General features: G+C 36.0%; 1 protein-coding gene across 1 annotated transcript in view; it reads left to right on the top strand.

Moving 5' to 3' along the window:
• CNTNAP2 (contactin associated protein 2) overlaps positions 1–24357 on the top strand; it is a gene marked incomplete at its 5' end in the record, with an annotated part of 1047398 nt that overhangs the window by 859854 nt on the left and 163187 nt on the right. Inside the window, one exon of the mRNA XM_083867656.1 lies at positions 22747–22874. Within this exon, the coding sequence (XP_083723782.1) occupies positions 22747–22874 (128 nt within the window). The remainder of the gene's footprint in view (positions 1–22746; positions 22875–24357) is intronic.

Genomic DNA, 24357 nt, shown 5'->3' with positions numbered 1-24357 from the left:
ATAGACATTGATGATGTCCCTCTTGACTTTCTCCAGGCTGAACAGCCTCAACTGCCTCAGCTTCTTATCATAGGAGTGATTCCCCAGTCTCTCATCATCTTAGTGGCCCTTTATTTGACTCCACCCAGTAATTCCATCTTTCTCTCCTACCGGGGGCCAGAGGACTGGAGCCAACACTCCAAATGTGGCCTCACTAGTGCTGAGCAGGGGAAAAAGATGGCCTCCCTCGACCTGCTGGCAAAACCTTGCCTAATGTACCCCAGGATACCACTGGCCTGCTTGGCCTCAAGTGCACATTGCTGGCTCGTGTTCTACTTGGTGTCCACCAGAACCCTCAGAGTCTTTTCTGCCAACTGACTTCCCAGCTGGGTGGCTCTCAGCATACACTGGTGCATGGGGTTGTTTCCCCCACGTGCAAGGCTTTACACTCTTCACTGTTGAACTTCATGATATTTCTGTGAACCCACTTCTCCAGCTTATGAAGATCCCTCCAGATAGCAGCAGGACTCTGTTTGGTGTGATCTGCAAGAATGAAGTAAGAAAAACACAAAGATAGAGTCATAAAGGAAATCTTCCAGACCTGCAAAAATTGCATATTAGGATGTGGAAAATCAAACATTGCCTCAGACATTGCCACCCTAAACTTTGATATTGTTAGAATAGTATGCTGTCAGCTATGATATGGGATGAACTACAGAACACCGCAGATATAGAGGAGTCAGTTTTAGGGACAGGGTAATCACACATGCTGCCAAACTTCAGAAGTAGAATTAAATAGAGAGATTGAAGAATATAAAGTCAGATGACTCCAACTCAATCATAGGCACTAGAGCAGTTTGGCAGGATGGATGTAAATTTGGTTCTATGTCAAAATGGTAACAATAAAAGGAAGATACTGTGATAATAATTACAATAATGGTAGAATTAGGAGCACTTACAGTTTTCATTGCCTGCGGCACTGGATGCATATCCATGAATAATAGGGCTCTGTACCATATGTTGACTATTTTCTTTCACACCAAGGGAAATATATGGGGAAAATGGCACTTGATTTTGATCTCTTCTTGAAGATTCCCCAAGAGTCACAGATGATAATTTAATAAGCAGCATTCACTCAATAATCTTTTTGTAACCTCTGCCCGCCTTCCGTCCACTGAGATTATGTGGATTCTACTAATAAACAGATTCATATGGTTATTAGATTTAGATCTAAAATAGGCTTATTATCATAAAAGATCTACAACTGTTTACCCAGAACTCCATACAAGAATATATTTATACAATATTTCTTTAGATGAGTATCAGAATTTTTTTAAGACAAGTACTATTTATTTCAGGATATTCTATGAAAAGCAATTATACCACTGCATATTATATTTTAACCTGTAGTGTGTGTAAATCACAGGAAGAAATGAAAGCTATATTATAGTCTTTAAGGATATTTTGTTCAAGATTTTTTCAGTTTGTTTTTGGCAGAATCTAATCTTTTCCATAGTCATATCTTTTGGGTTTGAGAGTTACTTTGAGGTCTCCTAGTTAGAAATTTTACCTAGCCAGGTTCATCAATACCTAAAAAGCAAGTGAGGTCCAGAAGATTGGAGACCTTGATGACTTCAGTCATTGGGCTAGAATTTAACCAGGGCCTCCAACACATCTGTGCCCAATTCTGGTGACAGCCAAACAGCTCCTGGTTTGGACTACAGAATATGCAAAAGTTTAGGATGAGCAGACAAGTCTCAGCTCATATATTACCAAAGCAGCTTGCCACAGCTCATCACAGCTTGCCACCATAGCTCATCAGCACAACTTATTTTAGAAGGATTTACAAGTAAATGAGTAAATGCCAAACTGTGGCTGAGAGTTCAGATGGGACTTTTGCAGTAATTGCATGACTTGGCCACAGCTGGGGGCACTGCACTTGGTTGTGATGTGCCCCCAATGATGTTCTGCTACTGCCCAGACAGTGTTGGAAAAATTGTTTGGAGGTTTATTTGTGTGGTTACAGGGGTAATATACAGTGGGGAGAGGAGAGTAGCCAGAGCAATAACTGTATTATAAAAGGTAAGGAAATAAAATGGGAAAATAAAACTCTGTAGAAATTGTGAGAATGAAAGGTGAAGAAGAAGAGCAAGATTCAGAAGAGAGATTTTTAAAGGAAATTGGGGAGCTACTGAAGAATGGGTCAGGCTGAATCAGAATGGTGTAGTGTAAATAGAATATGGTCCACTACTTTTATTGTAGAAGTTAGAAAATGTGTTAGAAATTAAGATAGGAAATACAGTTTGATGAATGATTTCATAGCAAAGGCAGGAGAATGCTTCCTTGGAGAGCTGGATTCTAACCCTACCCCTGGAACCACATTCCTGCATGACGCTTCCTCAGTTTCATAAACCATTTCTTCACAGAACAGTCATTAGTCTGATCCTAATTTTCTGGGTATCTAGTGAAAACCCAGAAGTCCACTTTGTGAAAATATCAAACATTCACAACTGCAACCAGAATAAGAGATCACTCTCTGAATGCACCTAATGCAGTCATTCAAAGAAAAAAAAAAAAAAAAAAAAAAAAAAAAAAAAAAAAAAAAAGCATCTAGGCATCTCAGATGGAGCACTAAGTATGAGTGTTTTTAACATTAACATCTTTCAGCCTCAACATCCAATCTGTAGAATGCAAATTATGCCAGATACTCCCTCATGGAGATATTGCCAAGATAGGTAGATTTATGAAGCAATCATCTGCTGTACTAATGAGCACTATAAAAAATCCAATGAGAAAATGTGGCCTTTATAGAAAGATTTGAAGTAACGCATTAGATATAAAATGAGATCCACATATTGAAACATTGGAGTAAATTTGGAGAGTGAGCAATGATAGACTAAATGACTATTGTCTGTATCCTATACTGAATAATGCTGAAGCCCTCCAGAATAAATAATAATCAGGGATCAGTCAAGGATTGTATCATGGAAGAAAGAACAGGGGACTAATTAAAGATCTTTAAACAGCCTGAAATTCTTTTTCCAAAATTTTCTGTTTGGGGGTTTTTCTTGGTTTCTTGTGTTTGGGTTTTCTGGGGTTTTTGTTGTCGTTGTTGGTTTTGGTTTGGTTTTTTTTTTTTTGTTTTTTTTTTTTTTTTTCGTTTTTTTTAACAAGTGTGAGTAAGTACTATGTAAGTACAGAACCAGCTGTGTTAATTATGGAGTCACTTACAATGTAATTTTTTCCAGGGATCAGTGTATACCATAGGCTTGGTAAACCTTATACTTGTATGGTTTTTCTATTACTTATTTTTAAAATTTCGCATCACACCTTGTCTATCTGAAAAAATAATTATAGAACTATTTAGCACATTTAGCCTGGATGGTAGATAAGCCAAATGGTAGATATTGGCAGGAAATAAGAGGTGTGGAATTCAGATTTATGTGTATTTGCACACATAGTCTAAAAACAGAACCTGATTCTTTAGAGAGTTAATGTTGTTGCTGTGATGTAAGTATTAATAGTCATTGTTGTTGTGATAAAGAAACAAAAACACAGAGGGAAGAGCTGCATCCAGAATAATCCTTCCAAAATGATCCTTAGTCTCAAATTATCTATGATTTGTGTCCAAAATGAAATTAATTCAGAATTAAATGAATCAGATTGTCTAAAAAAGGTTAGATTTGCTTTCTAATAAGGATCATTTCTTACAGTATGTGTGGTTGACATTTAAAGTCAGATAGCTTCAATCTTGAGAGAGCAAAGGCAGCTGTTATGAGTAGCAAGAATTCCTCTGGGTCGCTTTATTTTTAAAAAAATATTATAATCAAATTATTAATTTTAGATAAAATGTAAGACATTTTGAAAAAAAGAATTTTATTTAAATAAAAACATTATTATTACAATTTAGGCAGTTCCTTTAAAAAATGACTGGCATTGTGGAGATAGGAACACTGTACTAATTAAATAACAAATATAAAGTGCTGTAAAAAAATTTTGATTCCCACTCTCATTTGAGCCTAGAGTCAGTTAAGACTCATATTGGCCAAAGTTTGTACACCACAGGGTCCTTGCTCTTTATTACAAGAAAGTCACAATAAGTCAGAAGACTCAAAATGTGATGCTGTTCAAGGATTTACTCAGAAAAGGTGACCTAAGAAGCTTTTTAATTTAGTCCTTCCTGATGTGAATGCACTTCAAGTAACAAAGTCAGTCATGGACTTCACTGCTGACTACTGATGTGATTGCTAATCCTTCAGGAACTATTTGGTGGCCCAAAAGATGATCAAGAGAGTTTAAGCAGAATTTGAAGGAAAAAGTGCTTTGGACACATGGAGAAAATCAGTGGAGGAAACTTTATTTATAATCTCACAGTTTGGATATTAAAGTCTCTTTCTCCAGAGCCTGTGAAATTGTTTTATTTTTGTGAGATGTTTTACAGAACACTCTGCAGGACACATCCCTCTTCCCTTCACAATTCTTCTCCTACAAAGGCAGCTTCAAAAGAAACTTTCAAGTCATGGGAAAAGATGACTAAACAGAGCTCAGAATGACATGAGTTGTTTAAATGGCAGGAAAATGGGTGGATGTTGAAATGCCGACCTGAAGCTGTGGAAATGATGGGTAGGTCATTTGTAGCCAGATTTAACAGGACATTAAAGGCTCCTGGAGCTATAGGTAGACATCAAGGCTTAAGTTTAGTATGTAATAATTACCATTTAAATCATAGATATTTCAGTTCCTGGCTCCCTTAGGCACTTTTGAAAATCCATCTGTCCTTTAACCTTGTGTGCTCTCCGTAACAGAGCTGCTGATGCAGAGAGCTGGATAGTTAGAAGACACTGGCTTCTCCTGTGCTTTGTTACAAGCTTCTAACAATGTCTTTGTATTTTTTTCCCATTACTTTCCCATCAGGGCAGCAACTGGAGTTTCCACAGAAGTGTCACCTGATCAGAAGTGTCTGGGCTACACATTCTCTGTGGAAAACAAAAAACAAAACCAAACCGAGAACTTATCATTGGCTCTATGTGGCTGCATTTTGTTTAAATTTAATTACTATTTCTAGGATTATGCAAAGAAATCTTAAATAGGTAAAAGGGATCATATTTGAATATATCTAAGAGAACTTGAAGGACTACTAAAGTAATATTGAGGAAAATGCATTACTAGAAACATCCTCTAGAGATATAGAGATATAGATGATATAGATATAGATGTTATAAATATAGATGATATAGATATAGATGATATATAGAGAGATATAGATTAGATAGATATAGATGATTAGATTATATATATAGATACATATGCAAATTTAAAAATCCAATAAAACTAGATAAATTGGCTACACAAAAAATCAAGCTTTTATATACAGTAACCTCATATTTAAACAGTAACTTGCAAAACAGACATTTTTGCTAAAATGCAGAGGTTGTATTTAATAAGAAAACACACTAATGTGTATTACAGGAAATCAGAAAACAAAACAAACAAAAAAAAAAGAAAATTATCTAATAAGATTTGTAATGTGCTGCTGGTTTACTTCAAATCTTTATCAGACGATTAATCACAATTTCCTAGAAATTTAGGAAACTTTGTAGAACTAGACCAAAGCACTCTGAAATCTTTCATTCAACATTTTTGCAGAACTTAAAGACCATCTTTGAAATGATAGACAAGAAAACATTATTAGTAATTGTATGTAGTAATTCAGTAATTTCATCTTCTCTACAAATAAAGGTTGAAATATCAAAACTTATTTTTTAGTTATGCTTAAGGAATGAATTAATTTTGTTGATGAAGGCAAGGAAACTTAGCTGATAAATTACAGTACTTCAGATGGTTGTTTTTATAGTATTCTTACAAATCCATATAGGCTTTTTTAGTTCTTTTAGGGTTTCCTTGTAGAGTTCCTTTGTACATTGACATTGACACACAATGTTATATATTTCCAGTCAGTCAAAATTTGGCATTTTGACAGTATGTAATGGCACAGAATAAAAATATGCATGAAGAGGGACATTAAAGACAGAAAGTCAAGTATTCAAACCTTAGGAAATACTAGATTTAATACAGCTGGTAGTACTTCTCTTCAATATGAGTGATAGATTTGAGCTGAAACTTTCACCAACAGACAAGAAGATAGCAGAAGCCATGAAGTTCATTCCTTCTAGTTACAATTTGGCCATTAAACTACTCCAGGAGGGAAAAGGGTCAAGTGACTGGGTATTAAATAGGCTGCTGTCTGTCCTGTGTTTGCAAGCAGTGCTCATCAGATGTAACTGGTGTGCAATACTGAAACAGAGTGTGCATGCTAAAAAATGTGAGATCTTCCTTAAATTAATTCCATCCTCTTATTTTTATAACCTGTTCTATGTTTTTTATTTGTAAAACTATATATACACCTCGTGTTTGTCCATTGTGCATTCCTCTTCTTACTTCTTCCACAAGAAAAGGTTGAATGATTTTGTTACTGATAACAACTGGTTAAAAGTTTGAGAGATGGAAATTTTGAAGTGGAGCGCTTGGTGATGCTACAAATATGCTGAGTAGCACCTTTCAAACTCTCCTTTACTTGTGCCCTAGTATCACCAGAGGACTCTGGCAAAAATCCAGGATTTTGTTACGCTGGACTGTCTACAAACACAAAAGGACTATTTTTTTCCTCAATGCTCTGCATTCACTACCATAAATGTGTATATGAGACTGAGTTGAGTGATTTAAAATTTAATCCAAGGGCCAATCAAGGGCACAGCATCTCTTGCACAGTAAGTTTTCAGGCTATTCATTTATGTTCATTTGAAGGACTTTGCTGTCTGGAATTGCCCCTAATGCTTGTATTGTATTTCTAATGAGCTGGTAGCTCTAGTCCAGGATCCAGACAAACCTAGAATCACATAGATTGCTCTTTCTCTTTTGGAGATGTTCCATGCAAGTACTGACAACAGCCATTTTATATAGCTCACAGGAACTGACAGATTTCCAGCCTGAACTGATAAAGTCTGAGGGGTTTAGGAGTTTCAAGATTCAATGAATCATGAAATTTTCAAATTTTACTTGTATTTTCTCTCTTTCTTCTCTGTATTATTCACCTCTGGGACTTGATTCAGGCCTTGTTTACAGCAAGCTGATCTTAGCTCGGACTTTAACTATTGTCCTAAGCACTGTGAGTAAGGAAAACATTTCCCCAAAGACTTCTGGCTCATGGCAGTGACTAGATATGTGAGGAACAAAGTCTTAATGTTCTCCAAATCTGAGAATACAGGAAAATGTGAGCACTGATATGACATGAAATAACTCCTTGGGAACCTGTCTTTTCTTTGTTAAAATAGCCCTTTCTTACTCAGTGTTATTTATTCTGTTCTGTATACTTGTGCAGTTACAATGATTTTTTTTTTTTTCCTGCAATCAGTACAAAACTAAAAATGAGAAAACAGGACTCTGTACTGCCTCATGCATCATGAGCAGTCTTTTACCTTGATGCAAATGTGGAAATGATCAAGCTCTAACAACCTCCTAAGGATTAGGATGATTCCTGTTTGACTTTGAGTTCATTCATTTCTCAGTGCTCACAGTTATGAATGAACTTGAAGGGGAGAGTGATGATGAGACATTATCCTTGTTTATTAATTTGTTCTGTAAATCATTGTGAGACAAAAAGTGAGTGTTCATCCTGCTGCCAACCTCACTTCTGAGTGTTGCTGTTCAGGTTTTCTTGTCTTCATTTTCAGCTAGTCACGGACAGATGGTGTCATCTAGGTCTTTTTAAGTTAGGGAAATGTTCAACAGTAGCATTGAAAAAAAATCTATCAGAATTAGGTATTTGCAATTATTATTCTCTGGCATAACCTTACTGTTATTAAAAGTGTCCTATCTTTCTCAGGTTATAGTAGAAATTTCTGAGAGGGTCCTGAATTAGCAGGTGAAAAGGTAGATACATGATTTTTAATTCTACCATGCAGATGATCGGAATATAATTCCCTGCACATTTGTATACTTTTTGTTACTAAACTTCATGATTAGTGTGACTGAAAAATCAAGTGAGCAAGAACAAAACTGTCTCCTACATTTTGCACAGAAAGATGCAGACTTTCTAATCTGAATGAAAAGCCTGTAGTCCTAGCTTTAAAGCAAATGACCTTACTGTCACAACTTGTCAGGTAAGGGCAGAGTACATTGAGCATTGTGCACTGCAGAACTTTACACTGCCAATTATTTTCTCCTCCTCCACCTTTTATTTATGGGCTACCTTAAAGACTAATGACTCTGCCCTCAGTGCCATGCTATGAAGAGGAAATCACCCCAATGCTGACCAGCCCAATGTATTTCACTCTGTACCTGACACTGCTTAAGTCTTGAAGAGGGTGCTTTTCTTCTTAAATTGTAGGACTCCTCTGACTTTTTTATTTCTGAATCAGTGCAGTCAGATGTAAAGACATCTGAAATATATGACAGCCTGTGTTCTAGGGTAGATGAAAACTGCAGCATATGATTAGCTGTTATTACTATTAGCAGTCATATTTTAGCTGAAACAATCACGAGGGAGTCCATCAAGCTGAAGGTGTTAAGCCTCCAGTGTAAACAAAAGATAGATCTGTTTTCACTGTTTGTTCTTTGGAGTACCAGGAGACATATACAGATATACAGCCATACAGCTATACAGATATAAGGGGAAGAATGGAAATAATCATACGGGGGGAGAGTTGGGGGTCTTGGGGAAGAGAGAAGCCTTTAAGATACTTCTTTTGTATCAGGTTCCAGACTTGATGGGAATATTGTCTTCAGAGCAATTGATCAAAATATCCTGTCAGTTCATCCCTGAGGTAGTTGCAAAACCTCAGCATTTGAAGGAAAAATTGTTTCTTGCCTTTTTCTCATTTTGCCTAGCAGATTCTTACCACTGCAAAAGATAACGAAACAGAAAATAAAAATAGACAAGGCTCACCTGTAGCATTGTGTTTGCCTGGGAATGATTGTTATATACATAATGCATTATTTTATTCTAAAGAGGAAGATGACTTACACTGTCTGTGAAAAACACTCAAAGCAATCAAGGAACCTTTCATAAAGTCTGAAAATTGAGCAAAAAATGCAATGGTTCTAACGCCTAGAGAAAAGGGAGACTGCTTTTCCTTTTTTTTATCTGTAGTTAGGTTTGTAGAAGAAGCTTAAATTCTATAAATTGTTTTAATATCATGAACTAGGTGTGGATTTATCTTAGTTACTATTCATGTTTCCCTCCTGGTTTGCCCTAATCATTCAAAATTACTACTTTTCTGCAATTAATTATGGCTAGATATTTTGTCCCAGCTGCAACTCTTTTTGTGTACCCCAACCCTCACCTCCTCCCCTCCTACGGTTGTTTTTCCTTTCCTTGTCTCCTGTACACATGCAGAATACTATACTTATGAAAATTATTAGTAGAAGTTACAGTCCCTGGAGACCCCATAGAGTTTCTAAGAGCTGTCTGAGTGTGCAATGGAGACTCAGTAAATCAGGTCTAAGATAATTTGCTGCATTTTTATCTCAAGTCTTTTTCAATAGTCTTCAAACTGAAATTAAAATGCTACATGGATTCTTTACAGTAGAAACGCATCTGTATGAGCCAATTTCCTCATGTTTCCTCATGCAATTCAGATGGCTTTTTTCATATTTTTCTGAAAAATAAGTGGTTTACTACGAAGAAATTATTCTATCTAAACCAATATCTCAGGACAGTTAGTTAGGTGTATTCCTTTATCATAAATACTATCTTTTGCTCAGCTTTTGGTCAAGTGGAAGTTGATTACAGGATTACATTAAATTTAGATCATGGAAACAAAATCTTCCTTACGTTATGACTTGGGGCTGTTTTTTATGGAAGTATTTGAGTGTATATATTTATATATATATATATATATATATTTATTTATATATTTATATATATAAATTATTAAAGAGAAAGCAAAGCAAAATGAAAATAAAGAAAACCCAAATTTTCAAACAAGTAGGCAAATATAAAGTTAATAAATTAAAATCTGCTGGCAGTGTTAGAAAATGTGATGAAAAAATACAGTAAATATAAAAACCTATATCTGTGATGTAAAAGCTTTTTCTTGGCAATGTAAAAGCAGAAACAGATTTTTAGTTACTATTTCTATGATAGAAAAATGTTTAAAATGCTATCACTAAACATGTAATTGCATGTCTAAAACCAGATATTTGCTGGATATGACAGAAAATGTCATCATAACATTTACTGGTCAAGAGTTCATCTGTTCAGTTAAAGCATTTTGGAAAAGAGAATGAATTCAAGTATCTTATGTCAAATCTAAGATATATTTTTCCTGAAACAAAATTGTATTAGAAATGTTTCAGGGATTCCATGAGACTCAGGAATCAAAACCAAACTGCTGATTTACACAGCATACTTACAAACCATGATCTTATAACTGACCTTACGTTTTGCTGCCTTTTCTTTCCATAAAAAGCCCAAAACCCAGAAAAAGAAATTATTAATTCCTGACATTATAACCAGGAAACTGATATGTTACTTTAAGGACCTTGAAAAGCCAACAACATAGATAACATCAATTGATGGAAATCTCTTGAATCAGGAGAACAAATAGAAGATGACAAATGTGAACAGGAAGCTCAGAAATATTGATTATTACCTTACTTTATTATTATCACTGTTAATATTATTATTGACTGTTAAATTATATATGATTATTGTAAAGCAGAACAAACCTAAATGATAAACAAGAAAAAATGTAATCTTCAGAGAGCTGCAAAAAGGCAAAATGATGTTTAGAATGAAGATAGACATTGACCTGCTTAACTCTAAACTGAGCATGGCAGCAAAAGCTTATTAAATACTTTTCCTAAAGACATATAATTTTGGAGACTCTTTGAGGGTGCTTTGGTCTTGCACTATACTCATTTGAATACACACAGTCATGAGATCACAGAGTAACTCAGCCTGGAAGTGGCCACCTGAGCTCTTGTAGTCTGACCTGATACTCAGGGATGGTGGAATCAAACTGCCTGAGGACTGTGTCTGTTAGAGCCCAGAACACCTCCAAGGATGGTCATCCCAGAGTCCCCTGGAGAACCTGTGCCAGTGTTTGGCCACTGTCATGATGTAATGGGGTGATGTAAGCGTGACAGGCAACCTTTCAAAGACTGGAACATTTGATTCAAACCATTTGTGGCTGAATAAAGCAGGTATTTCTAACAACCTTTTGAAGAGTCAGCTTTCTCTCCTATTGCCATGGAAGAGCACTGTAGTTATAGAGAGGATTAAAGAGTCCAAAATAAAGATATTGAAAGTTACAGCCCACTACTATTGCCTGCTTCAGACTTTTATTTCCTCTTTCATTCACAGGAAATGGGTAAGGAATAACTTTTTGACTCTAGTACACCCAATATGCTGTCCAAGCTGAATAGTGAGGTGCCCAGTTGCAGAAGTTGTAGGGGTTAGGTTTGATAGTACTGGAATCTTCCAGTTATTTTCTACTGATATTTGTTAAATGGTGTGCTGTTTCTGGCTTATGTGCATTTCCTGAAATTTGAGGATTTCATTTTGTTGCAAAATGATGCAACAACCTTATGATTGCCTATAAAGTCCTTGTAAAATTACAGGCCTAAGGTTTTCAGTGTTTTGAAAGAAATACTGAAAAAAGAAAATTCTGTGATTCAAAATACATTTATTTGTTGACGTATTTTTGCCTATCTGAGGATGGGACAAAACAATAGAAAAAAACAGCCCCACCAAAAAAAAATCTCAGTTTAAAAACCCCTCAGTAAACAGGAAAAAGAATAGCATCTGGAAACATTTTCTTTTTCTGGCAGCTGTTTTTTTTTTTTCCTAGACAAATTCAGTGCTTTTGTGGTGGATTATGAGTGGGTTCACTTTCCACAGGTAGGCAGTCTGAACAAGCTGCACTTCTTTGTAAAATTCAGGATCTGTTCCTTCTCTGACTCAATGTCAGTTTTGCTCTTGCCATCTGCAAAACATGATGAAATATATATTACAAGGAATCAGTATGTAGGCAATACATGATTTTCTTTTTGCTTTCATTATCACAGTAGTAGTTCAGTTTCAGTTGCTAAATAAGTTGTGTGTTTTTTGAATGCGTGTGCTAATCTTGTCTTTTGCTACATACAATATTTTTGCTGATTTTGTCTTCTAACTGGGAGATTTTTTTAATGGAGCACTTATTTATATGTGACAACGTGTGACTGAAATAGTTCAAGTTTGTAGGGGGAAATAGACATGCTGATGATTATATCTCTACGTATATCTTTGATTTAGTTGTACAATGACGAAAATTTTGTGCTTGGTTTTTACCCTACCAACTCAGTCTGCCTTTGCTTAACTTTTGTAACTTATTCAGATTTCTTGAAAAACTTCTAGTGATTTACTTAGAAAATTTATAGCACCTATCTCCTCCTGATTCTTACCTAATTTCAGTTTCCACTTCTGAACTATTAATGCTTTCAAATTATGATCTTGTAAAAGACCATGTAAATTCAGTATAAATTATACTGATACAACTAAAGAATGTACCAGCAAACCTCCAGGTTTTGTCACTTTGTTATCAGTGACTCTTTTATCATCTTAAAGCAAAATATTATCATTTGTAAATATGGGGGCTTTTTAACAAAAAAAAATATTAAAACTATTAACTCACACTTTTCTGGAAGGCTGCAAAAGGGGTCGGACTAGAAGATCTCTGGAAGCCCCTTGCCATCCCAACCATTCCATGATTTAGTGATTTGTTAGATAATGTGAACATAATTTCCTTGCTGATCCCATTTTTGATTTCTGCCCCTTGCTCAGAAGGAACAGGGGTATTGTTACATACTCATGGAACTACTTCTTGTCTTTTGCCAAAGGAAAAGAAATGAAAGGAAGTTCACATGCAGTAGAACACTGTTACACAGTGCACATGAGCAGAGCACAAAGACAGCAAAAGCCGGTACCAACCTGCAATCTGGGATGAGATCTGATTTAAACAGATGGGGAAAATGTACTACTTTACACTAATGAACTTCTGGAACAGGCTGCCAAAGGAGGCTGTGCAAACAGACACACATTCAGGAAAAGATTTAACAGAGTCATGGAAAACAGGTCTATAAATAGATGCTGCAAGTATTGTTCACCCGATAACATTTTCAATGAAGAATGTCATTCTGGAATAGCTTTTAGGTAAGAGTATTGGGGAAGAACAGACAAGTTCTTCCTAAGCAGGAAGTTAAGTTCCACACAGCAGTTTGCTCACAGCCCCTCACTGGGATGAAGGAGGGGTTTGGAAAAGCCCAAAATCTTTTGGATTGAGATAGAGACAGTTTGTCAGATAAAGCAAAAGCTGCATACTTGAGCAAAATAAAGTAAGGAATTCATTCACCACTTCCTATGGGCAAGCAGGTTTTTCAGCTATCCCCAGGAAAGCAGGGCTCCATCATGTGTAAAGACTGCTTGGGAAGACAAATGCCATCACACCAAATGTCTCACCTTCCTTCTCCACACAATGATGTGAGAAGCAGGCAAGGCCTTGATCCTGTAAGAACTGCTGATCAATAACATCCATCCCTATATTGTACTGGTTTGGTCACAAATCCAAAACATAACACCACTGGAGCTACTGTAAAGATAATTAGGTTCCTCTTGGATTAAACCAGTACAGACGTTCAAATTCTGCAGGAGATTAGGAGCCATGGCTGTCTGCAGTAGCAGAGGGCTGTCATCAGTGGCTGCAACCTTTCTTGCATTGCAAGCATAGTCTTTGCTATAGGTAGAAGACATAGACCTCTTGGTATCCCTACATCCATGAGGCAATGTTTATCTCGTAGGCTTGTTTTAAGACAAGAAGCATCTGCAGTAAACTACATTTAAGCTGTCAGAAAAGAAAAGATGCATCAACCTTTGGCAAATTAACATGCCTAGCCATTGAAATGCACCTCAATATTGGCAAGGCTCTTAGTGCACCCTTGGTGAATACTGTGAGCCCTGGGCTTTTTGACCTATGTTATATTATATTTTAATTTCTGTCTTCACCTAATGCTGATAAAAAATGTCACAGTCTGAAATACCAGAGAAGCACAACCTGATTGCTTCAGGGTCAGCTTCCCTGTAAAATCTACCCAGGATTGCTTGGAGTCCTGAAAAGCACCATTCTTAGAGATAAGAGGGAGGGGGAATCTCACTCACTTCATCATCAGCCTCTTTTGTCCATTACTGTATTGTCACATCTTGTTAGAAAGCTGAGGCCCAGAGCCATTTCAGTCCATGCAGTCAGGCCTGTCACAGCACACTTGGTAGAAAAAATTTTGGGGGAGTTCCACAAGTATTGTGTTAGGAAAAGACAGGCTGAGCTCAGATGGAATTGTGCTAGGAAATGAATGGTGAGTTCTGCTAAAAGTTTGTGCCAGTCTTTTGTTGAGATAAAAAGTGATGATATGCAGTGTAAGGAGAGTTGAGCTCAAAGGCTAACAGAAATTATAATGGAAACCTACCAGAGCAATAAAGTGGAGCAATCTGGCTAGTGAATAGGTCACTAATCCTGTATAAGTGTGATCAACAAAACATTTAAAAAATGCTTGACATTCTACAGTCAGTGCAGCAAAACAGATTTTTCTAAACAAGGACCTAATATTTGCATTTGGCCTAATATTTAGCAAAGTGTGGCCTTCTCTGTGGCTCAAATGCTAATCTCTGTCACTCAGTTTTCTCATAATGCTTTGAGTAAATTCAGTGAGAGAATCTCTGTGTACAGAGAACAGAACCCAGCTGCCTCTGGAGCTAACACAGTTGTACACACTGCAGGAATTACAGGCTTTTTTAAAACTTCAGTAAGTACCTTGTGTAGTATCCTTTCTCATTTCTCCAGTTACTCCACTGTGAGTGGAGATACACACACACACAGACAAGAGGTAATGATATCAAAAAAAAACACAAAAAGGTCATGAAGAAATTAACCTACAGATAAATTTGCATATCACTTCAAACCAAGGTCATCCATCTTTTTAGCAAAAGCACTAGAAAAGAAACCTAATTGAAATTAAATCAATTCTAAGAGATATATGTGGGTGTTTACTGGCAGAGGGAAAGTATCCTAGTTTTGCTTGTGCTTGATAGCAAAGTGTTTACATAATGAATAAAGACATCTGTTAATTACCTCTATGCTGCACCATTGCTTTAAATGTGCTTGAATATCTTGGAGCATTCAGTTTCAGATAATTATTTCTGATGAATGGATGTGCATTTAAAATGTTTTGTAGTGGGATATTTAATTCTTCTAACTAGAGTGCTTTCATGATAATAGACCCCACTTCCCTTCCTCAGTAGACACAGAAACATCATTCATTCTGTTTATAGCGCAATTTGTAGATAATCTTTTAAGGTTTCATTTTGGTAGGGTTTTTATTTAGTGACGGTTGTCACAAATTTCTTCTTCCATTTGACTTAGGCATGTTTCAAATAGCTACTCACTGGTTGCTGGATCATTTAGAGGGTCTGCCTTTCATAGGTCTAACAAATGATTACAACAACATAAAAAAATCACAGTCCTGATGAAGAATTCATTTTTATAATACTTTTATTAATCATTTTCCTGTTAGAAAAAACTTAAGCAGAAAGAAAAAACAATAATTTGTAGGATCACTGATTCCAGCTTCAAACAGCAGTAGGTTAAGAAATCCTTGTGAGGAGAAAAGAGCTACAGATGTCCAAGCTATGTGCTATGTAAGAAAGGCTAAATAAAACTGGTCATCTGTCCTGATGGGGTAAGTGCCACTTTGAGAGAAGGATCTCTGCTGGGGATTTGCCTTCTTCCACACACTCATGAAAGTAAAATGGGAAGCAATCTTCCAGGGCTGAGACTGGACACAAAATTAAAATACATTGTGATAGTTGCTTCTAAGGACTGAAACTGAGGTCTTCTGAGAGGACACATTATGTGCAACGCCCTTGAAATACAGTATTTTAAAAATGTGAACTGATTATAAATATGGAAAATAAGAGGTTGTGGTTGGTACAATTAAGCTTTTCAGTCAGGTAGAATGGAGAGAGCTTGATGAAAAATAGGCTAAAATACGTACTTTTTTAAAATATCAGTACAGATGTGATAGGGGCCTTTACAGAAAGAAAATAAATATTCAAATAGTAACATGGAATTTTAATAATACAGGACACTATTTCTTCTCCTATGTTTTGTCTCTTTATTGATTGTCTCTTTACTTAGATTATTATTTAGTAGAGGGGTGCTGGTAAGCTTTTTTCTGGCAAGTCACTTAAATTTTCTGTCATCCAAACCTGTGATGTTTTTCCAATCTGAGGCTCTTTTAATGTAACTGGAGGACATTTCCTCTTGTCCTTGTTACTTGGGAGAAGATGCCAGCCCCCAGTTTTCTGCAAGCTGCTCTCAGGCAGTTGTAGAGAGTGATAAGGTCTCTCCTGAGCCTCCTCTTCTGAAGGCTAAAGAAGCCCAGCCCCTTGAGCTGCTCCTCATTTGGACTTGTGCTCCAGACCCATCACCTGCTTCGTGCCCTCTTTTGGTCACTCTCATTGCATGTGTAGAGATTTTGTGAGCTTATCTAATCAAGCTCTTCATTCCAAGGTGTAATCAGTATAAACCTTTTCCCAAAATATTTGGTGTCAAAGCTACACAAGCAACTCAAGACATGAACTAAATCACAGCATCCTTATATTCCCAGTGTATCTGCCATAGACTGGTTTTAGTTTTGTATGAGATATATGTATAGATTTGATGTGAGGATGGAACACTGCAGGAAGTGCCAGTGGAAGGGTGGGAGTAGTGCTAGATGCTTATACAATTGGGTTTTACTGGCATTTTCTGGATGCAGCAAGCACCATACTTCTTTCTGTTTTCTGGACCGAATTCAACACAAAGTTATGCACTTCAGTGCTGTATTGAACTCAACTGGCATATAGGGGCTGAAGTCAGCATTAACTATAGCCATCTGTTATTTTGTCGTGCCATAGTCAATTATTTTTATTTAGGTCTTTCAGTCATACAAAATAAAACTGTCAAAGTTGTCAAGAACTCCAAGAAATGAAGTCTCTGAGTTGCTGCTCTGAGATGTTTAATATTTCTTCCAATACAGATCCTTGTGCCCTAAAAATCCTGCCAGAAGTACATTTGGTCTGATAGTTTGATAGGATGTGATCCAAAAGTTTGTGGCTAGCTGGTAGAATGGATGCAGCAAAGAATTCATCATTTATCTGCATAGACCTTGCAACAGTACATTCAGTAGTGCACATATTAAAAATGTACATTTCATTAAATAACTACTTCTAGTGTCCACACTGTAAAATATTGCCATCACTGTAATTCATTCACATACATGAAAGTGTAATTAAAATTCTTGGTGTTTTAAATTAGGTAATTTTTATAACTGGTGGAAATGCTTAGTAGAGTTCTTCATGATTTTCTTCCCTCGGAGCTACAGTAGCCTGCTGTTCCAGGGAAAGTTCACATCAGTGAGGGGATCATGGAATAAATGTAGGTTTCTCATTGTCAAAGTGATATATGAAGACAGACATTTAACTTTCTGGGGCATGCTTTTATTGTCCTTCAATTGATTACACCTGTTCAGAGGAGAGTTTTCTCATTTCTGTCATAAAAAACCAGCATTTAAAACTTTAGGACGTCTAGAAAACTTTTCAGGCATTGTTAACTGTGGGATATTTTTAATATTTTTATAAATTAATATATTTTAAAATAATTTTCTAATTTTGAAATATTTTGAGATCAAATAATAACACTGATTTTAAAATGCCAAATGAAATTGAACTAAGAGAAAAAAAAATTATTTGAGAAAGGTATTGCCCTTTTCCAATGTCAATTTTTCCTTTAAAAATTCCCATATCATCCATTTTCAGCTCTACATTCACACACAAGTTTCTTTTCTTGGCCTCAGCTAAATCCCAGGTAATCTTGTCTCTGTAGTTACCCAAGGTTAAAGGGACATCCCAATTTAGCATTTCTTCTAAAGGAAATGTCACATATATTCCCTGACTTACTTTTTAAAAAAAAATTGGAACTCAGAGGTAACATTGATTAAATTGTTGACTTATGATCAATTGCAATGATCAGCACGGTAGAATTCCTAGATTTTGTTCTTAAAATATCTCAGTATTTTAATAGGAATTAAAATTTAAAATTAAAAATTAAAAGTCAAGTCAGATGAGTTGGTCTCAAAAGAAGAGAATCCATAAATTTCCTTTATTTCTTCAAAATAACACTAAAGAAATGAAGATTCTAAGAGGAGCTGCTCTGCTTGAAGAGACTTTATGTCTCAGCTGGTTTTTTTGGAAGGAGAATATGAGCAAATACTCAGAAAAGGGAGATTTTTCACTGGAAACTGGTTCCATATTGTTCAAAAGAAAGCAGAGCCCCATTTGCTATCTCCATTATTCACCTTCCTCTGTGGTTATTCAGTTTCTCATAAACTCTTATTTGAAAGGAAAGTCAAGAACTCCTTTCAGGCAAGAGAACCTGTAGAACCAGTGTCAACTGTCTCAGTGTCCTTCCTGATGCATTTTTTAAATGAGAAGTATTTCTGACCAATTTCTCAGTGTATCTTCCCTTAATTTAATCAAGTCAATTCAATCTTTTGTAATTTATAAACAGGGTTTATTTGTGAATGCTGCACCATGAACCTCATTATTTTGTTATAATTTATCTTTACTAATAGAAGTCGAAGTTTGGATTTACGTTAGTAATTTGGGTGCTGGGATTAGATGATTTTTCATCAAGTTGTTTAGATTTTCAGATGGTGAGTGCTCTCAAAATTAAAAATGTTTTATGCATGCTAGAAAAGTTTAATTGCCTTAAGATCAGTCTTAGCTGTAAGAGTTCCTCCTTCTTTTGCTTTTAGGAACCACGTATTTCCTAGGATCTTATCCTGTCCAGTGCCAGAGTATAGAAAAAACTTAAATTGAGTTATGATGGTCTGTCAGTTTTTATGACCCTGTACAGTAATGAGAAATTTTCCATAATACCCCATGTCAGACAAACCAAGGGTGAGTCATTAGCTCCAACTTAACATATAAGGGCATCTGAGGTGACAAGACACATGGGAAAGGGACAAAAGAGCCTTAAGAATCCCTGAGAACAGCAAAATCCAGTGGAAATAAAAACTTTTGTCCTGGAGTATATGGTTTGCAGTTTATAATTTCAAAGGACAGAGCCCTGGGGTATAGGGTGAATCTAAAAGCATGGCTTTTGTGTTGCATAGTACAGCTATTAAAAAGTTAGCTAAATTTTATCAAAACCTTTCAATAGTTAGTTTTGCTTTAATCCTAGTTTCTGTTTGCCCTGTTTTTAATTCTGTTAATTAGATCTTGCTTAGTTCCAAGTAACTCACTTCCAGACTATTACATTTGCTGCCAAAGTTGGATTGTTCATCAAATTGTCTGTAATATTTATTCTTCTTAGTAGTTTTAATATAAATAAAATTCTTGCCAGATATTTTTGGATGAGGGAAAATACGAGTATTTAACACGTCTGTGCCCTTCACAATGTTTTCACAGGCATTGGTTTGCAGATCCTAACTGGACTAAACTGCTCTATACCTCCCTCAGATAGATTATGGAAATGCAGGGATTTATACAGAGGTGCTCACATAATAAAAACCTGGGTCTTGTGAGAGGTGGAAAGTTGTATACCTTTGAAATTGTCATACTTCGGAGTTTGAATTCTTCAAACCACTGCTAATCACTGAATTATATGTGCTTAACACTACATCTTCAATCCAGTCAGTGTTTTATTTGTATTATCAGAATCACTTCAGTTCCTCAAGTCATGAAACCAAATCTTTTAATCGAGTCCATTCCTACCTGTAATACATTCTTTATTTGTTTTACTCTGTATGGCTGGGCTGATAATTAAGTGATGTCTAAGAAAATCGGAGAAAATAAATTACTCCAGTAGCAGTAGTCTGGTTGTATTAAAACGTTATATAAACAAATTAATAATGATACCAAATCTTATCATTACTTTGAATATGTCATTTGCTGATACATACATAATGCATTCCTTTTTTACATACCACTGAATGCTTATAAAGAGTAAGTAGATGATCATAATCTAAACAATGATAAATCTCACACTAATATCTGCCGCTTTCATTCAAAGGCACCCTGAAGCACTTTGCAGACTGTTATATATAGGAAAAGAAATTAGGAATAGAAAATTATGCCGAGATTTCATCAATATCTCCTGGTAATAATTACAGGATTTGATCAGATTCATTCATCTCCCATTTGGCTATTAATAGGAATATGACACTCTCTGAATTCAATCTTTATTCTCTTGAGGGGATTTTCCTTGGTGAGGAAAAACTTCAGAGACTTTCTCCACCCTATTAATGTGCAAAGTCTTTAAATACCGTCAGAAGCATTATCACTAGCAGGAATTGAGTGTTCGAGCTGTGATTATTTCTAACTGTGTTGTACAAAGTCAAGCATAATAATCAGTCTTTGGTTTAAAACTTTTTTGATTTTCTTAGCACTGATAAATGTCCAGAGGAAATACAAGTATGTTAGAAAAGCATAACAGAGCCATTCCGTCTCTGAGTCTATTTGTCTTATTGTCACATGTGTGGGCCAAAAATCATCATTATCCCATTTTTGTTAAGAGCAAAAGAACTACCCAGGTTCTGCTGTTGAAAAGGCAGCTCACCTCTCTCAGCTCTTAGCTCAGCACTCACAGTCCTCAATAATTTCAGTGCAGGGGAAAATGCATTTGCCACAATGATGACACAAGTAAATGATGACCAGAAAATAAGGCTATTTCTGAAAAGAACTCTAACATTTAGCTTTTACTGTCATGGCAACAGCTTTAAAGTGTCCATATCACTAAGTGCATAAATAAAATATTAAAATTAGTAAAAAATTATCAGTAAAGGGGTGGGGAGGTGGGGGGTGGAATTGTTACTGCTTCTTTTATTTCCTTCAAAGAAGGTGAAAGCTATTGGTGACAGGAAAACTACCACCTTTTAACATCCTTATTTGGAGCTGAAGTATTATCTGGTTTTGTGAGACAGGAAAGAAAAAAAAAAAGGAAAATGCCAATAGTTTTCTTTTTACCACTCTTCGAAGAATGCTTTATTTTAAATAGATATGTCCAACTTTAAAGTGTTCTTTGAAAGAGTAAAAATCAGCAGAGAAAGCCAGTCTCCGAGGAAAACCTCAGAAAGAGTAAAGTGATGACCTACATTTATCCTCTATTAGAAGGGAGTGGGTCCCATGGATGCAATCTTTAGCAGTGACAAAGATTAGGTCTACATACCTGTCTTTGTGATTCACTTTTTTCTTTCTTAAATGGAAAGTCCTTTAATCTTTCTTTTCTTAAACTGCTTGTCTCCAAATGGATGAAAAGGATGCCTTTGTAAAGGGCATGGTGATCTGGGGATGGAAAGCAGTATACCACAAGCCAGCACAATGTTCAGGAGCAGCCTGCCAGGGTTCCTGCTCTCCATTTTCCTCCTTTTCTATCAATGTCCTGTAGCAACTTCACCAAGAGAGCACCTGGTGTAGCTGTGTCCAGCCAAAGAGGGTTAATGATCTCAGCAACACAAAGAGTCACATTACACAAGGGAGCAAGTTCTCTGAAGGGGATGAACACACAGATTAAGTAAAACAGTCACCTGCTATTTGAAAAACTCTAGTAATTAAATCTCTAATTACTCTCTTCATCACAGAGAACAGACACTAGTTCCAAAGAATTGCTCTTCGAAAATGTGATGGTTATTTTCTTAACTAATTCACTTGTGCTTCTTTTTAAAAGAATGTTTTGCTTTCCATCCCTTCAGATGGACCAAATAAGGATGATGAATGGAGATCTACAGGAAAACAGTATTGTGCTACTGGAAGACTCTGAACATTACCAGAGATCTGAACATTATCACAGATCCCTGCTGTGCTGCCCAGTTATTAGCAATATAATGAGTCCAATCTTGGAGTCATCCAAGTCAGAGATGAAAAAGACTTTCATTTTCCTGAAACCATTACAAGTTCTCAGTTACAGACATATTGTGTGGTTCAGTTAACTTTTCTAGATACGGAATTCATCCTTCATCCTGTGATATTTTTGAACAAAGGAATTGATTTTTCAGATCAAAAAGTTCCTTACTTTAGATACTCAATTACATGACAGGATAGAGCTAAAAAGAAAGAGGGGAGGGAAGAGAGAGAAATAGATGGATTTATTTTGTTTCCTCTTTCTTTTCTATCAAAAATTATAATCTTAATACTATATATAGGGCATTTTTTCCTGTGTGGATAATTTAGCCTTTTATGTGTGTATTTGTATAAAAACACAAATAAAACCACAAACAAAACAAAGCCGAAAATACAAACCAACCAAAAAAAAAAAAAAAAATTGTAACCAAAAGAACCCACAGAGGCAAAGCAGCTGAGAGATAAAGTACCTCATTAAATATTGCTTATTTCGTTTTCTATTTGGAAGAAAGGACACTCAATGCTAGTTGGGTTCATCTCTTGAAATAATAAAGGAAAAATATTGTAACGGTGCACAGTGATTTGGTCTAAGCATGAAAAAAGCACTAGGTTAGTTGCTGCAGTTGGAACGAGGAGCTCTAAGATGTGACTATAAATTGAATTTTTGTGGTCTTGCTAACTAAAATGGGGTTTGAGCTACATGCAATTGTTGTATACCTATTCCTTTATTGCTTAGATCAAGGAAAATAATTTCATATGCTTCACAATTACTTTCTTTTTGTGTCTCTGTAACTCAGGAGGAAAGACAGTGGGATGTTGTCATACAAAGAGCACCTGCCAGTCAGCCAGGTGGTGGTTGGAGACCTAGACCGGGCTGGGTCTGAGGCCAAGGTGTCCGTGGGTCCCGTGCGCTGCCAAGGGGATCGTAAGTTCTCTGGTTTTCTTCTGCTTCTCCTGGGTGGAAACTCAGCTGGAAAGGGGTGACTTTGGAGACACTCCATGAGAACTTATGGCTTGTCTGCTCAGAAGACCTTTTGCTGTGAAAGTATGATGTGAAAAATTTGGTCTGTGAAAACACATCTATAATGGCTTACCTTTTCATTTAAAATATCAATAAGCTTCTTCATTTTATGGAAAATGTGGCAATTTGGGTTATTCAACTAAGTGTATGTAGATGAGTGGTAATACAGATTGCATAATAATATCCCTCAACATCTGTGCTTCTGTTGGGTACTGTTGTCAGTATCATTATCATTACTATGCTTATAGGATATAAATGGTAGCCTGATGGCAAAACTCATCACTGCAATCTCTGGTTGTAGGTGTATAAAATTTGACAAGATTGTTAACTGATCAACTGATCAGGACTAGACGTTTCCATGTAAAGCATTTTTTATTGTAGTCTGGTTTCCAGGTTGATGATAAGAGGTGTACATCCTCCAGTTTGATCATCTAGTGATAGAGTAAATCAGTATCATGGATAAATTTCCACTGCACACACACTCAAAATTGGAATGCACTGAGGAAAATTGTTGTCTTGCTTCAGTCTGGTTTATATTTCAGGAGGTGAAATTCACCACAAAAGGCAGAGCAACTGCTTAAGGCCCTTCTAAATCACACTTCAAAAATTGGAACTCTGTGCAATTGACACACATGTTTTATATGTCCACTGGGGTTTAAGGCAGTTCTTTTATAATAGATGCAGTAAGGAAAGGTTGTCTGATTTAATTTAAAACAACTAATATTTGTGTGAACTATAAACAATACAAAACCCATCCACGGTAAAGACTACTATAACTCAGCCTGTAAGACTGAGGTGATGCAGAAATATTCACATCATGTATTTGTTGCTTGTTATTTATGGTGTTTGACCAATCACAGGTCACTCGGTGTTTGTTTGTGTCTCAGCTATGTTTGATAAACTTTTTTGTAATAGGCTCATACAACTGATGACAAAAAATAACAAATAATATTTGTATTGCACCCATATTCCTCATATCTGGATCTGAGTGCATCCAGAAATGTTAGTCTCTGAAGTGTCAGCCATTTCTAAATATTAGTATAAATGAAACCTCATCTGAGCAGGCAATAGCCTTTATTAGAGTGTGACTGAGTGACACAGCCTTTTGAGAAACTGAATGGGTGTATTCCTACCATCCTGATTAATTTAATTTTCTCCATGAACTTTACAGATATGATTCGTAGCTTTTAAAAAACTCTGTCTATGAATAAATTTGAATTTCCCTCTATGACCATACATTATTGTCAAAAATCTGGTCTATTTTTTCTAACAGGAGATAATATAAAGCCCAGTCCTTTGCCAAGTTCCTGTTTTATATTCCCAGGGCATTTACTAAGCATTCCCCCTTGTGTTCTTTCTTGAATGTATACAGCAGCTGCTGTTTCAC

The sequence above is a fragment of the Zosterops lateralis genome, assembly GCF_965231275.1.
Source record: "Zosterops lateralis genome assembly, chromosome: 1".
NCBI lineage: Eukaryota > Metazoa > Chordata > Aves > Passeriformes > Zosteropidae > Zosterops > Zosterops lateralis.
Note: the sequence above shows the minus strand (reverse complement) of the source record. Positions and strands in the feature narration are given on the sequence as shown.